This window comes from Alosa alosa, chromosome 19, assembly GCF_017589495.1.
Source record: "Alosa alosa isolate M-15738 ecotype Scorff River chromosome 19, AALO_Geno_1.1, whole genome shotgun sequence".
Lineage (NCBI taxonomy): Eukaryota > Metazoa > Chordata > Actinopteri > Clupeiformes > Clupeidae > Alosa > Alosa alosa.
The window spans coordinates 9,023,770-9,040,727 of record NC_063207.1 but is presented as its reverse complement, the minus strand read 5'-3'; the positions used below and the strand labels follow the sequence as shown (position 1 = coordinate 9,040,727).

The 16,958-nt window shown below is 46.0% G+C and overlaps 1 protein-coding gene across 1 annotated transcript in view; it reads left to right on the top strand.

The window, feature by feature from the left end:
• gfra4a (GDNF family receptor alpha 4a) overlaps positions 1-12,356 on the top strand; it is a 38,647-nt gene extending 26,291 nt beyond the window's left edge. Inside the window, 2 exon segments of the mRNA XM_048228297.1 lie at positions 10,392-10,579; positions 12,115-12,356. Coding sequence (XP_048084254.1) covers positions 10,392-10,579; positions 12,115-12,255 — 329 coding nt within the window. The 3' untranslated portion in view covers positions 12,256-12,356.
• The last annotated feature ends 4,602 nt before the right edge of the window (positions 12,357-16,958 follow it).

The following is a 16,958-nucleotide window of genomic DNA, read 5'->3' as shown; positions in this document are numbered from 1 at the left end:
GTGTACCTGTGTGTGTGTGTGTGTGTGTGTGTGTGTGTGTGTGTGTGTGTGTGTGTGTGTGTGTGTTTAAAGCGCACAGGCCTGCAGTGCAGCACCAGCATTTACAGTACAGTAAAACGAGCCTGACAGGCTTAAGCCCTTCCCTCTCTCTCTGTCTCTCTTTCTCTCTCTCTCTCTCTGTCTCTGTCTCTCTCTCTGTCTCTCTCTCTCTCTGTCTCTCTGTCTCTCTCTCTCTGTCTCTCTGTCTCTCTCTCCCTCTCCTACTGTGTCTGTCAAGCGGCCGGCTGTCCTGCTGATAGATGGTGGCTGGCTAAAATTCGGCCAGTGCGTGTCGTGCGGTGAGGTGAAGGATGTCTGGGAGGACGCTACTGAGGGCCCAGCTGAGATCCACATGGCGGCTCTTTTCACGTTAGCCTGAGGAACTAGCATGATGCGGCACACACGGGCAGCAAGAGCTCTCTCTCTATATGAACCACACCCTGGGCTAACACACCCACACACCCACACACACACACACACACACACACACACACACACACACACACACACACACACACACACACAGCACACACACACACACACACAGCACACACACACACACACACACACACACACACACACAATAATACACACACACACACACACACACACACACACACACAGCACACCCACACCTACACACAAATACTGTATTTGCTCACAAATACATACACACACACCAGCGCTCTGTTTCTCTCTCATACACACTGAGTATACAAACTCCAAGGGTGGAGAGAGAGGAGGAGTTTTGGTTGTCAGTCATTTGCTTCCAGCCCTGTTGTTACATGTATTAAGATTTAGAAAGAACCATTTCAGCACAGCACAGCAAGTTACACAAAGGCCAAATGATGTAAACTTGGGTAAGCCCCATCTGCAAGGGGGGAGATCACATTAGCACTTCAGCTGCACTGACAGAAAAATGCGATGCTAGAAATGTCGAGGCAGCAGTAGAGACACAAAGCATTAGTGATCAACACTTCAAACCGGAGCTGCTGAAAAACAATGCATCATAGTTACAGCACAGATGTGATAGACTGACATTTAGCAAGAAAGGGAATGTTTAGTTGCGATTTGTCTTTTCCTGTCTTGCCAGACATGTCCTAAACAGTGAATCATGAGTGGCGTGTGAGTGTGTGTATTAACCGCGTGGTTGTGTATTAACCCCCTCTGCTCAGGATTAAAGGCTCCTTCTCTATGTTCTCTGTGCACATGGCGCACTGTCACACAGACGGAGGAGGACCAGTCACAGCAGACACCAGACACACCATACACACACACACCATAAACACACACACACACACACACACACACACACAGAGTGAGAGAGAGACATTCGCACACACACAGACATGCGCACACACATACCCACACACACGCGCGCGCACACATACCCCCACACACACACACATACCCACACACACACACATACCCACGCACACACAGACAAACACACACACGCACACACACAGACACACACACACACACACACACGCATAGCTGTGTGTGAAGCTCCTGTCAGACAGCAGGCTGCAGTCAGCGTCAGGCTGCTGCTTTAACTACCTTAACTGCTCTAACTGCTTCCGCTCCTCGCAACAGTGAAATGTGGCAGACCTGATGGCGGTGTGATGGTGCGATTGTGTGGTGTTGTAGCCTGTCGCCATCCCATGGCTTTAGACAGACACTTCTCCAGATAGACACTTCTCCAGACAGACAGAAGGAAAATTCCGGAAGTTGATTTTTTTTTCTCCCAGGTAGCCGTGCTATGTCATTATTGTATTTGGTGAGGCTTTTTTGAGACAGCAGGGGTCCTGCTTGAAGGTAATGGGGTAGGGATGTCTCTCGCCTTATCTGTTCATTACTTCCTTTCTTCTGTCTTGCTCTCTCTTCCGTCTGTCCATGTTATCACCTCTCCTATATCTCCCCTTCTCTCTTTCTCTCTCTCTCTTCTCCCCTTCTCTCTTTGCTCAGAGGCAGGGATGGGGTTAGCTTGCTGATACAGTGCCCCTTCTGGCCCTGGATGTGGCAGTAATTGAGCGTAATTTGCTCCTGCAGTAAAACCCACGAGTGGATAGAGAAATAGAACTAGGAATAGGAGAGGGAGAGAGAGAAAGACAGGATGAGAGTGATAGGAGGAAAGTGTCAGGTAAGAGAGGAAAAACAGCAGCAGACGAGAGAGAGAAAGGAGAGAGAGAGAGAGAGAGAGAGAGAGAGAGAGTAAAGGGTTTCAGGGGCAGCGCTCAAGTGTCAAACAAAAACACAGCTGACACATTCAAAGGGTCCCCTGCCGGCATGGCCTCAACATTGCACACAGTAAAACACACTCTCTCTCTCTCTTCTCCCCTTCTCTCTCTCTTTCTCTACTCTCTCTCTCTTCTCCCCTTCTCTCACTATTTCTCTACTCTCTCTCTCTTCCCCCTTCTCTCTTTCTCTACTCTCTCTCTTCTCCTTCTCTCACTATTCTCTCTTTCTCTCTCTTCTCCCCTTCTCTCTCTCTTTCTCTACTCTCTCTCTTTCTTCTCCCCTTCTCTCTCTTCTCCCCTTCTCTCTCTCTTTCCTCTCTCTCTCTCTTCTCCCTTCTCTCACTCTTTCTCTACTCTCTCTCTTTCTCCCCTTCTCTCTCTCTTCTCCCTTCTCTCTCTCTCTTTCTCTACTCTCTCTCTCTTCTCCCCTTCTCACTCTTTCTCTACTCTCTCTCTCTTCTCCCCTTCTCTCACAATTTCTCTACTCTCTCTCTCTTCTCCCCTTCTCTCTCTTTCTCTACTCTCTCTCTCTTCTCCCCTTCTCTCTCTCTCTTTCTCTACTCTCTCTCTCTTCTCCCCTCTTTCTTTATATCTCTCTTCAAACCTCTACTGTCTCCCCTCTTCCACTTTCCACTCCACAAGCACCATACGTCTTTCTCTCCTCGTGTCTCTCCCTCTACCTCTCTACTACTCCCTCTCTCTCTCTATCCCTCTCTCCCTGCTGGTGTGCTCAGAGGTGCAGGGATGGGGTTAGTTTGCTGATACAGTGCTCTTTCTGGCCTCTGATGTGGCAGTAATTGAGTGTAATTTGGTTTCCTGCAGTAAACCTAATGGAGTGGATAGAGAAATAGAACGAGGGAATAGGAGAGGGAGAGAGAGAAAGACAGGATGAGAGTGATAGAGGAAAAGTGTCAGGTAAGAGAGGAAAAACAGCAGCAGACGAGAGAGAGAAAGGGAGAGAGAGAGAGAGAGAGAGAGAGAGAGAGTAAAGGGTTTCAGGGGCAAAGCGCTCAAGTGTCAAACAAAACACAGCTGACACATTCAAAGGGTCCCCGCCGAGCATGGCCTCAACACAGACACAGTAAAACACACTCTCTCTCTCACACACGGACATAGACACACAGACACACATACAAACACACTCACACATACACATAGACACACACAACTGCCATTTTTCCAGCAGACTGCAGGCTAAAACCTGTCAACCTGTCCCTGTGCAGTTCAACCCCTGCAAACATACACGCACAAACTAAACACTCACACACTATTTAATACTAATATTCTGCTTAAATAACTATCACCTCACAAATAATCTAACATAATCTAATAGATTTCCAAAGCTCCCTAAACATGGTAAGAATCATGGAAGAATTGTTTCTGTACATCTTTTGCTGTTAGTTAGCATGTAGTTAATATGTAATTACATATTTATTACAATGTATTCACACAATGTCATGAACCAATGCTGTAGGAGTGCACATCAAAGTCAAAGTCAGCTTTATTGTCAATTTCTTCACATGTTCCAGACATACAAAGAGATCGAAATTACGTTTCTCACTATCCCACGGTGAAGACAAGACATATTTGACCAATTTTAAGTCCCATGACAAACATAACATTCAAGTAAACAAAAAAGTAAGTAAATAAGTAAATAAGAGGGCACATATAATAATGAAAAAATAAGAGCAGCAAAATTTTGTCCAAATTGTGCATAGACAGTCAATAAAATACTAGTGCAAATACTGTAAAATACTATAAAAACACTGTTTGACCTAAGTAATAAAGAAGAAAGTGGCATAGTGGTGCAAGTTATGTAAGAGCAGCAGAAGTGTTGTGTTTTCAGGACAACAACACCAAGTTGTAAAGTGTACAAGTGTGCAAGTGTTCAAGTGTGCAGGTGGAGTAGTGCAGGCCCATTGTGGGTCCAATGTCCAGGATGTTATGTAGCTGAGGGTGGAGGGGAGAGGAGGAGAGTTCAGCATCCCACAGCTTGGTGTATGAAGCTGTTGGTGAGTCTGGTAGTGCGGAGCCGCGGGCTTCTGCACCTCTTCCCAGAGGGCAGTAGATCAAACAGATTGTGAGCTGGGTGACTTGCATCACTCACAATTTTGGTCGCCTTGGCGGGTGAGGTGGGTGGTGTAAATGTCCTTCAGGGAGGGGAGTGAAGCACCAATGATCCTTCCAGCTGTGTTCACTATGCGCTGCAGGGCTTTCCTGTTGTATTCAGTGCAGCTTCCCACCCACACAGCGATACAGCTGGAGAGGATGCTCTCAATGGTGCCTCGGGTAGAATGTGGTCATGATGGCTGGTGGAGCACTTGCTCGCCTGAGTTTTGCAGGAAGTACAGGCGGCTGAGCTCTCTTCGCCAGTGATGCAGTGTTGGTGGTCCAGGAGAGGTCTTCACTGATGTGCACCCCCAGGAATTTGGTGCTGCTCGCTCTTCCACCACAGCACCGTCGATGGTCAGTGGCAGGTGTTGGGTGTGACCTCTCCGAAGTCAACAACAATCTCTTTGGTCTTGCTGACGTTCAGCAGGAGGTTGTTGTCCCTGCACCACGTGGTCAGATGGTCGACCTCAACCTGTATTGAGTCTCGCCGCCCTTGGTGATGAGACCCACCAGAGTTGTTGTGTCGTCAGCAAATTTCACTATGTGATTGTTGCTGTAGGTTGCAGTGCAGTCATCGTCAGCAGGGTGAAGAGCAGCGGACTGAGCACCCAGCCTTGGGGGCCCCTGTGCTCAGTGTGATGCTGCTTGAGGTATTGTTGCCAACACGTACTACTTGGGGCCTCTGACAGAGGAAGTCCAGTAGCCAGTTGCAGAGGTAGGTACTGAGTCCCAGTACCTACATCAAGATCTGATGCACCTGCAGGAGAGAGTAAAGAGTGAATGAGGAGGAGAGAGGAGAAGAGGACAGGAGGTGAGGAGAGAGGACAGAAGAGGAGGGGAGAGGAGGTGAGAAGAGAGGACAGAAGAGGAGGGGAGAGGAGGTGAGGCGAGAGGACAGAAGAGGAGGTGGAGGTGGAGGTGGAGCTGCATCTGTTCTGCACATGGGCCCCAGTACCAGCTCCAGTGAATTAGTTCTCACACATGTGCACATACTGCTGAGTCCAAAACGTAACATACACACACACACACACACACACACACACACACACACACACACACACTCACAGAGAGCGAGAGAGAGAGAGAAAATGGCTTATCCACCTCCAACACCCTCATCATTAGTTCATTTGTATGCATGAGAGAGAGACATAAACACAGCCAGAGAGAGAAAGAGAAAGGGAGAGAGAGAAAGAGAGAGAGAGAGAGAGAAAGAGAGAGGGATGAGTGAAAGCTGGCTGTCGATCCACCAAGCGTTCTGCTCTGCTAACAATGTCTGTTCTCTCATTATCAGCTCTCTTCACCCCATCCTTCTATCCATCTTTCTCTCTCTCTCCCTCTCTCTCCCCCTCCCCTTCTCTCTCAGGTCTTTTTAGTTTTCTATCTGTCCTTATTCATTCCCCTCACCTGCTCTCTTTTATTCTCCCTAGCTGCTCTTCTCTCCTCATCTCTCTCTATCCCTCCATCCCTGCATTTTGTGTCCGCCTCCATCACTGTCACACTCACTGTCATCACTTCCTTTTTTCTGTCATACTAGTTTCATTCTTGTCTGCTCCCCTCTCTGGTTCTAATTGCTCTCTCTCTCTCTGTTTCATGCCATCCTTCTCTGCTATCATTTTCTTTCATCCATCTCTCTCTCCTCCCTGCTCTACTCTCTCTCTCTCCATTTCTCTCTCTCCCACTTTCACTCTCCCACCTGGTTTCTGTTCTCTCCCTACTTTCTCTTCCATCAGGCACTTTCATCCCTCCATCTCTTTGTCCTCTCTGACCTCCTCTGTCTCTCTCTCTCTCTCCCTCTCTCTCTTTCTCTCTCTTCATCTCTGTCTGGCTGTGGCCGCTAGTCGTTAGCCGCTCTCAGGGCGAGATGTGACATTTGCCGCGCTATGGGGAAGTGGCAGCATGCAACGGCTATTGATTTGTTTCCCCACAATAATTTGGTGTTGCCATGAGCGAGCGACTTCAATTAGCATCAATATGATGACACACACACACTCACTTTCTCTCTGTCTCTTACACAAACAAACACACACACACACACACACACACACACACACACACGCCTAAGTGGACGAGTAGACAGATAGACAGATGGACACACATATACACATATGAATTAAATTCAATGGATAAGCCACATATTGGCTGATATACAGACATACATACAGGCAGGCTCTCTCTCTGTCACACACACACACACACACACACACACACACACACACACACACACAGTGCCCTGAAGTGTACCTGCAGTTTACACCCATGGGCAATGAACTGATCCTCGCTGTTTGCCTCCTGCATAAAAAATGACAGACAGCACTTCCTCTTCTATAGGCCTCTATTCTCATCGCATATGACCAGCAGCTGTCCATCTGTAATTGGCGATCCTTTGTTCCACTTCAGAGCTGATGCTAACGTCCTCCATTGCGCGTCTTAATTAGCCAACGGTGACCAGGCAACGGGCGTGTGATTTCCCCCCTCTTCTGCCGCGTGTGCCATATGGTGATGGTGTGATTGAGGTTTACCACTTGATGAGTTTGCGGAGGACTGAACTTGAGAGACGAGAGAGAATATTTTCAATAGATGAAAGCCCGAGCTCATTACTGCCGGGGAGAGAAATAGTCATATTAAAAAGAAGATTTGAAACATTAAGTATCCCATGTGTTCGAGGAAGGGCTGTTTCTATTTCAGGACCATTTCAACTCACACAACAAATAAATACCAGCATCCCAATGGGGTATGCTGTTGTGTGTGTGTATGTGTGTTTTGGAGGGGGGGTGCTTTGTTGATCATTTTTCTAAGCATTACAACGTGCCACTAAATAGCAAATCTACACCACGAAAATTCCCATCAGACCATCGATCACCTCATTCTGTCTTCTGCTGCAACTATTACACACACATTCCCAAGACAATTTGCTTCCTCTCGCTGTGATTCATACGTCCTCTGCACACTTAATTCACTGGAACGTCGTTCTATCGATTTCTGCCCGGCGCAGACGTTGGCGCTCCCCAGCCGCGGAGTCATCGTGGCCCGTCGGGTCGAGAGCGGAGCGGGGAACGAGGCAAATGAGCGAACGTGATTCATCCTCGTTCACGTCTTCACACTGTTTCTCCTTTAATTGGAGTGACTTTCATGCTGAAGTAATCAGGTCTGGAGGCGCACGTTAGACAAATGAAAATGAATGCATTCTGGTTTATTAGCATTCACGCGTCTCCCAACTAGATGCCTGTTGCAAATTAAAAATACGTAAGTGTACCATCTGTATTCTCTCCAGCCCATCTCCATTTCCTAAAGTCAAGTAAAGTCAGTGGGATTTACTGTAACATACACACACTTTTTACCCAAATCCTATTTTCTATCCAAATAACAAAGCTTTACAAAACACACTTTGGGAAAAAAGTGTGTTTTGTAAAGCTTTGTTATTTGGATTGATGACAACTTCCTTTTTTGATGTTATGTTTTTCGCTAAAATGCATATACTGTACCCTATTATTGCTTCTGTCAGTCTATATCCTGACTGTGGAAGACATTCCAGTCACAACTGAGAAAACAACCTTTCAGAAATTACACATTGTCAATTGTTTTATGGTAATGGTATTTGTCCTTTAAAAAGGCTGTACTATAAAAGGATATATGTTAAAATATACGTTCTTATGTTTCATAAGAAGGAATTAAGAACACTGTATTGTGATCTGAGTTGGCCACAGGAGGTCTCTGTATGGTAGTATAGGCTCTTTGCACATTCCAGTAACACTTGTCCAGTATTCTATTATTCCAAGTAAAGCATCTCACATCCTGTTCATAGCCCGGTTGCATCAGTTCCAGCTTACATCTTAAAACCAGAGCACCTGGGGCCTCACTTATTCAAATCAGAAACCATCCTACATTTGATCAAAGATAATTTCTGAAGGACTGTATGTGTGATTCAGAGAAAATGTGCACACAAAAAACCTGCATATAAATCACAAACGATTGTGAAATTGTGTACCGCTGAATAGTTTTAGGTCTCTGCCTTGTATATCCCCCTTTATTCAGACTGCTAATGAAAGAGTTGGAATTTAAAATACAGAAAAAATTCTATTGATATTTCTAAATTCTAAATTATATTTCAGGTAACGTTTCTTTTAGGGCATGTTTTTGGTAGGCAATAATAGGGTAAAAAGTGTAGTCCAGCCTATAGTTCGCCAGTCATTCTTCATTAATTCTTCACATCAAGATTCAGGCTATTATTCTTCGCGATTCTTTTTTTAATGACCAGTGGCCTAAACATTATCCTTTATCATCACCTTTACCTTTAGCTGTCCTTATCTTCATCTTTTGCTTTATGCTCATCATGAATTCCGAGCCTCTGGCTCCATGAGTCCCATATGGAACTGAACTTGTGAACACAAAAACGTGAACACCTGTGAACACAAAAACGTGAACACCTGTGAACACAAAATACGGAACTGAACTAAACACCTGTGAACACCAAAAACTTCAAACACGAATTAAAGTGTTTTAGGTTAATAAACTGATACGGGTAAAAGTGTGTTCAAAGGGTAACTAACAACTTTGAGCTACAGCAGCAAGGCAGCAGCAGATCAGAGCCACTGGAAGCTGTATGTGTTACAACATCTGTTTCTGGAATGGAACCCAGGCCGATGGCTTCTCAGGGGTGATGCGTTGCTCCACCTTAGCCCACACACACTGTGTAAATATGCACATTCATGTGTATGTGGTATCAAACTGAAGATAGCGCGACTTATCCATTTCACAGCAACATGGATGGCTCAGGAAAGTAGTGTTTTTTATGTCTGAATAATTTGCGACAACCTGCACATCGGATGCGAAGTTTGTGGAGCTGTTAGTGTTGGAATTGTCCTAGCCCCCACCCCCCCTCCCTCACAGTGCCACCGCATGCCCCACACACACACACACACACATTGTATGCAAACTAGTAGCCTGCCATGTAGCCACACACCACACACCTACTTACATATTCACCCAAGTTGCCAGGTGACCCCATACACACATTTCCTCTGATATCTGCTAGTCACACACACACACTTATGTATATGCAAAGCAGCCGGATGGCATGTGGGTGCACACACTCTAACACACCTTCAAATATATATGCAAACCAGAAAGCTCGCATGAGGTATGAGAGGATATGGGGATCATTTTCTCTCTCTCTTTTCTCTCTCACACACACACACACACACACACTTTTAAGGTCATATGGATGGTTATTTATCATGGCGATTGGTGTGAACTGTTCTTTTAAATGGGATCAAAGTGTTATTATTCCTTCTCATGCTAATGCAGCATCATTGTCACACTGTCACAGCATAAGAACAGGAGATAAGAGAGAGACTGGGGAGCGGAAGGATTCATCTCCTGTGGGTAAAACCTTTAGAATAGAACACACAAGGTTTCACATGGCAACCAAGAAACAGAACAAAACCAAAGCACAACAGTACACCTCAAATGGAATGTGTATAAGATCCAGCCATAAGGTAGAATATGAAAGCGCTATCGTGTGTGTTTCATATTCACAGACATATAACTGCTTACAGTCAGACCCTCAGTCATTTCACATAGTTTCAGAGTCAATGCCAATGCATGTACCTCTTCATATACTGGAGTTCCAAAAATGGAGCTCCACTTCCCCCACAATTGTGGACGTCAGCATACGCCTGGATGTCACAGAGTTCAAGTCAGGCTGACCAAAGCGTGTGGAGGAACAGTGACAGCAGTCTGACATGTTTATATAAAACACTGTCAATCTAACTTGCGTTAACAGATGAGGTAGGTAGAATAATCTGCATAGTGCCGTTCAACAGACGCGGGCAATCTATAAAGGGAAGTGAACATGGTGAGAGATTGGTTGGTTGATGTCCTGAAAGTGACACAGAGCAATTGATGTAGACCTTGTTATATAATCAACCCATATAAACAGGATCTAAATGAACAGTAATGGTTAAACTAACACGGCTTTGCTTGCGTCTCTCGTCCAATCAGAGCGGGCTATCTTGGCTTTTGGGAATGGGACCGACCAGAAACATGAGCCCAACCAACCAGGCGCGACCGTCCTGGCAACCACCTCGGCAACCAACAGTCACAACCGTCGACAGACAACAGCCAGCACCACAACTGCCATCGCCATGGAAACAGAGCAGAACATCCTGAGCGCTCAGATTCCCACACAGGTGAGCAATCATGGGGGGAGAGAGAGAGAGAGAGAGAGAGAGGAAAGATGAAAGAATAGATGGAAGAAATAGAGAGTGCCTCTGTATTGATTTCCTGATTTGTTGTGGCATGTTTTGTTCCACATAAATCCCGCAATAGTTATGGCCATATTTTGTTCTGTTCCCCAACATGCATGAAGGCTCTTTGAATTTGCGAGACCCAGACAAGCGAGTAGAGGAGAACTCTGGGAGAAAAAGGAGAGAGAGAGAGGGATGGAGAGAGAGAGGGATGGAGAGAGAGAGAGAGGGGTGGATTGAGTGAGAGAAAATGAAAAGAGAGTGGTGTGAGCGCAGTGTTTTAACAATGGGGAATAATTAACAGGTTCTGTAGAGCCAGGGCTCCCATGGGGAGCTGAGCAGACTCCTGATGTGTGAATTACCCTGGGCTTATTCAGGCCAGAACCAGGGCTGTGAGAGAGAGAGAGAGAGAGAGAGAGAGAGAGAGAGAGAGTGTGTTTTTGAGAGGGAGAGAGAGTGAGAGAGTGTTTTTGAGGGAGAGAGAGAGAGAGAGAGAGAGAGAGAGAGAGAGAGTGTTTTTGAGAGGGAGAGAGAGTGAGAGAGAGAGTGTGTGTTTTGAGAGGGAGAGAGAGTGAGAGAGAGAGAGTGTTTTTGAGAGGGAGAGAGAGAGAGAGAGAGAGAGAGAGAGAGTGTTTTGAGAGGGAGAGAGAGTGAGAGAGGATATGTGAGTGTATTATGAAATGGAGTGTGTGTGTCTGCACGTGTTTCTGTGTGTGTGTGTGTGTAGTGAAGAGAAAGAGTGGGAGAGGTAGAAAGAGAATGCAGGTAAGAGAGTTCATGTGAGTGGAAAAGAGAGAGAGAAAGTGAAAAGAGTGTCTGTATGTGTGTGGGTGTGTGTTTAAGAGAAGGCTGAGAATGTAAGTGTGTGTCTGTGTGTGTGTGTGTTTAAGAGACAGCTGTGTGTGTGTGTGTGTGTGTGTATGTGTGTGTGTGTGTGTGTGTGTGTGTGTGTGTGTGTGTGTGTGTGTGTGTGTGTGTGTGTGTGTGTGTGTGTGTGTGTGTGTGTGTGTGTGTGTGTGTGTGTGTGTGTGTGTGTGTGTGTGTGTGTGTGTGTGTGTGCCTGCCTGAGTGATGTATGACTGCAGTGATGGAGATGGCCGAGTCGTGTGTTGGGAGTGAAAGGAGAAATTGGTTAAAAAGGAAGAGCCTGTGTGGCTCCTTTTAAATAGAATTTTCTAGCACTCGTTTTCTCCCTATCGCACTCTCTCTCTCTCTTCAATTCCACCTCTACGTTTATTTGTGTCTCCCTAGTGACTCTCCATCTCTTTCTCTCTTCCCTCTCTCCCTTCATCCCTCCCTCTCTCCCTCTGCCTATCCCTTTTTCTATCCCTTACCCCCCCTCTCTCTCTTCATCCCTCCCTCTCTCCCTCATTCCTTTCTGACCCTCTCTCTCTTATTCCATCTCCCTTCTTTTCCTATCTCTGTCCCTCCCTCCATCAATCCATGACTCTCTCCTTCCCTCTCCTTCTCTCTCTCAGTTGAACGAGAGGAACAGGTTGTGGGGAGACGACTCTTCACCTCCATCGCCAGGTCTCCCGGACAACGGCGCTGACTCCGCCCATGGCCCCCTCAGCACCTGGCCCCTCCCCCTCCTTCTGCTACTACTGTGGCTGCACTGAGGCATCATGGGATAGGAGCACAGTACGAAGCAGTGGACTTGGGAAGAGCATGGGACAACTGCAGTGTGTGTGTGTGTGTGTGTGTGTGTGTGTGTGTGTGTGTGTGTGTGTGTGTGTGTGTGTGCGTGCGTGCGTGCGTGCGTGCGTGCGTGCGTGCGTGCGTGTGTGCGTGTGTGTGTGGGTGTGTGCGCGTGTGTGTGTGTGTGTGTGTGTGTTTTCTCTGTCACCTTCTTTGTTTGTGAACTTTTGCCTTTTCATCAACCCCTCCGAGTGAAGAACGTAACGAAAGACAGATATAGAGACTACAAGAGAGAGAGACAGAGATATAGAGGACTACGAGAGAGAGAGAGAGAGACAGAGATATAGAGGACTACAAGAGAGAGAGAGAGAGAGACAGATATAGAGGACTACAAGAGAGAGAGAGAGAGACAGATATAGAGGACTACAAGAGAGAGAGAGAGAGAGAGAGACAGATATAGAGGACTACAAGAGAGAGAGAGAGAGAGACAGATATAGAGGACTACAAGAGAGAGAGAGAGAGAGACAGATATAGAGGACTACAAGAGAGAGAGAGAGAGAGAGAGACAGATATAGAGGACTACAAGAGAGAGAGAGAGAGAAATGGTGATGATCTGAGGAACTGAAATATGGACTAATGCCCCAAACAGAGATTTCTTCAAACCTGAACTTTCACCCTCTATCATTGAATCAAACTATCATTGGAGCACACACACACACACACACACATACACACTCACATACAGACACCCACACACACACACCCGACACATAGACATGTATGTGTACAAAGCCATCCAGTGGGATCACACAGTTATACATTACCGTCAGCATTGTTGTATATATTTGTGTGTAAGTATATGTGTGTGTGAGAGAGATGGACTCAAAGGCAGCTCACACTAAAGAAATAGACAGATATGGGTCTTTCGCTCTTGTACAGAATGAACTTTTTCTAATGTCGTTCTATTCATTTTAGATGTTTTATTTTTCATGTGATGAGATATTATATATTGGCTCGGACACCAGTGTATTCACCATAATAGGACAAGACAATAATGTTGTGTCCAACACACACATGCACACGCACGCACACACACACACACACACACACACACACACGCTTGCATCTATGTGTTTATGTTGCCCTACACAAATGTTGTGACGTGTGTGAGATGGTGTCTCTTGCACAGGTGAGGATGAGGATGGAGATGAAGGCTATCTATTTTCATAATATCCCTCATATCCCCTCTCTGTCTAAATGGCGGCATCTGCTATGAACCTAGGATAAAACATCATCAAAAGGATAAGATGAAACGCACACTAACACACTGCAACTGTTTTGCTTCAAACCCATGTGTTTTGACCACTCAGGGTTTGTGCAATGCCTTTGAACGGGCCGTTTTATAAGAAGGTGTACAGCTGAGACAGCGACTGATTGTAAAGCTGAATCTGAAACCCTGCGCTCACTCGTGTGTGTGTATGTGTGTGTGTGTGTGTGTGTAGCGCTATGCGTGTCTGGAGGTGTGTAGCGCTACGCGTTTGGCTGTAGGTGTTGGGGAAGGAAAGTGTTTGCATTCAGATCAGCTCAGCACGGCGGGTCTGTAATTGCACAAACATGGATAGGAGGCAAGAGCGTCTGTCTGGGAGAATTACCTGCACACAAACACGGAGGGCCGCGGTGGAGAAGCCTCGCAGCTATAGCGTGTTTACTGAGAAAAATTGAAAAAGGACTCATCCGCATTCCACCACGTCGCTGGAATGCGCCAGACGCCGGGGTAAGTGACAGCATACAGTCCTGGAGGGGATGACAGGAAAAGGGAAAGAGGAAAGAGGCGAAAAGAAAACAAAAACATCGTCCAAGACGTCACATCGATGCCCAGGCGAGGAGGGCGACTGCTTAGTTCTACTCCTCTTCTTCTCTTTCCTATTTTTTTTGTTCTTTCGTTCGATCGTCTTGTGGTGAACCTGGACAGAAAAGCACAGACAGACTTTTAAGAGACAGAAGCACAGCCATGGCCACTTTCATCTTTCTGATCACCATCTGACACTCAGCACCATCACCATGGTAGCGACCCTGCTGACCCCTGGATCCCTGGGGTGGTCAGACAGGTGTGATGCAGTGGATTCCTCCAAGTCTCCTCGGTTGGTGATTGGACTGCTGAGCAGATACCCTATTTCCTACCTGAATCTCAGAAAGACTCAATTTCCCATGAGGAAGCACAAAGTGGGGAGGGGCTCTCATATAACAAGCCCCTCCCTCTCCATAGACTTCTGTCCTATCAGATTCATGTGGCACAGTAGCAGGAGGGGGATCAGTGTGTGGATTTTGGTATCTGTTATTTCCTGAAAAATAAAGCTGCCAGATGATAATAACAAAATGGTCAAAAACATGTTTTTTGTTTGTTCAGAGCACAAACACACACCCAGTACAAACATATAAGCATCCGTCATCCCTTCTCACCCCACATATGTAACCTGTGTTGTTTTGACCACAACCCTCAATCCCGAACCTGCGATTTACAGCACTTCAGTATTGGAAGGCGAGCACGCTAGCAAGGGAGCCCATAGGTGTTAGCATTTCTAATGGGGAAGCCTTGTAGCCAGGTGCACTAATTGGGATTGAGATATATGGGGTTGTTTATTGTAGTTAAGTAAAGACCTGTCATATGGAGCCTGAGTGTGCGGCACTTTCTTACCATTTAAACTTATTGCCAGTGGCTAGCACCTCGCTAAAAATCAGTTGTTGTGTTACTAATACCTTTCATAGCATTTCTTACTAGCACGCCTCTTAAGGACCTAAAGGTGCTAGCGTTTCTTACTAGCACGCCTAGTAAGGAGCTAAACTCCACAGGTGCTAGCGTTTCTTACTAGCACACCTCTTAAGGCATCGGGAGGGTGATCTGGAGATCTGTTAGGCAGCATTAAAAAACGGGGTTTAAGCATAACTGACGGATAGCAGGCCTACAGCCTATATTGTCGTTTACGTGGGTTCAATTTGTTCCTGCTGCTCATTGTCAAAACTCGAAATCGAAAGCATGACAGAGGAAGAGGGCACCAGACTAGGCCTACTTCAGTTGTTAGCCTACATTCAGAACCAAGAAACTGACATCTGGAGTCTTTCTCAGGTGTGCATGCTCCTTTCGTGAGACAGAAAGAAAAGCTGAATAGGCTATCACTCCTGCATGCGGGCTTTAGCGGGAGGGAGCAGGACATCATGTTACAGATGCGGGCAGGAGCGGGACTAAAAATGACACATTAATGCGGGGGCGGGACAGAATATTGCGGGAGCGGGACAGAATATTGCGGGAGGGGACAGAATATTGCGGTACCAGTTGGCTACCATTACACATTGCGATGGCATTTCCTAGGTTTAGGGGCATCTCTGGTGGCAGCTGAGGACTGTGAGTGTGTGTCTTGCTAAGCACCGGCCGGCTGAGGAGCTCCATCCAGGCCACACACTGGGACCAGCAGCACTAAGAGCCACTCAGGCTAAAAGTGGTGTCGCCGGCCAGGGGAGGCTAAAGAGATTTCATCTGCAGGATAAGCTGCACCACACGGTCAAGGCTAGCCACTGCAATCCACTGTGCAAAACTTCTCCACATCTCACATCTCCTTATATAACTGAAGAAAGCTGCTAATGTGGCACCTGACATTTCTTGCTTTCTTGGCACTGTTAACAGGTACAAAAAAAGCACTATTTTGAAATATCTATTTTGAAGGTGTGATATGGATAGTGACATCCACACCAGATATTAAATAGTACTACTCACCCAGTATATGAAAGCAACTGCATATTGCAGCTGTCTGAAGAACATCAATATTGTGTATCAAATTGTAGTTTTGGTCGATGGACAACATTTACATAATTTAAAGCCAGACAGCTTTTGAAGGGACATGTGGCCTTACTTGTCTGAACATGATATAAAATATTAACTGTGAGAGAAGTTAACCCTTCCTTCCACCTGTCAATATATGGATTCCACCAACATAATGTGCATTTAAGTTCTATTGTTGTTTTTCAATCAATATTCTATGCTATCTGGCCTTTCTAAACAGTCGCAATGGAGAGATGATGAAAGTGAAGGGTGAAAATCAGAAAGACAGCCGATACAGCCGGAATTCATTTTCATAAAGTGGAGACATTCAGTCTCAAGGTTTCAATTCTGCATTAGGGTCACGAGTGAAAAAGAACAGTCTACCTCCTCCTGCTCTGCCCGGAGTCAACCTCAAACTGTCTACCTGAGGCTGAATGTGAACGAGGCCAAAACAAGCCAGAGTAAGGTGCAGGAAGGTAAACCATTAAAATACCTCTCAGGCAGAGACTACTGTAGGAAGACTCCTAAGCCAGAACATATATCAAATCCGCAGTTCAAACAACACATAGTCGAAGATATTATATACAGTTACTGTATATACAGACAAATTAGCCTACCGTAGGCTAATTTTCTGACTATATTAACTGAGGTTAGTACACTGATTTTGCTAAATGTCTTTTACTATGAGGTTAGTACACGAGGGCGGGCTATAAAAGGAAATTCATTTATTTTCTTCATTCTTTGTGATTAAAGCAGGGGTGAAAGTAGGCCGGTATGGTCCGGTACTATGTACCACCATGAGATTCAGAGCTGGTACGCAGTACTGGAAAAGAAAGGGGAGCAGCTGCCTACCAAAAACAGGGCTGGCCT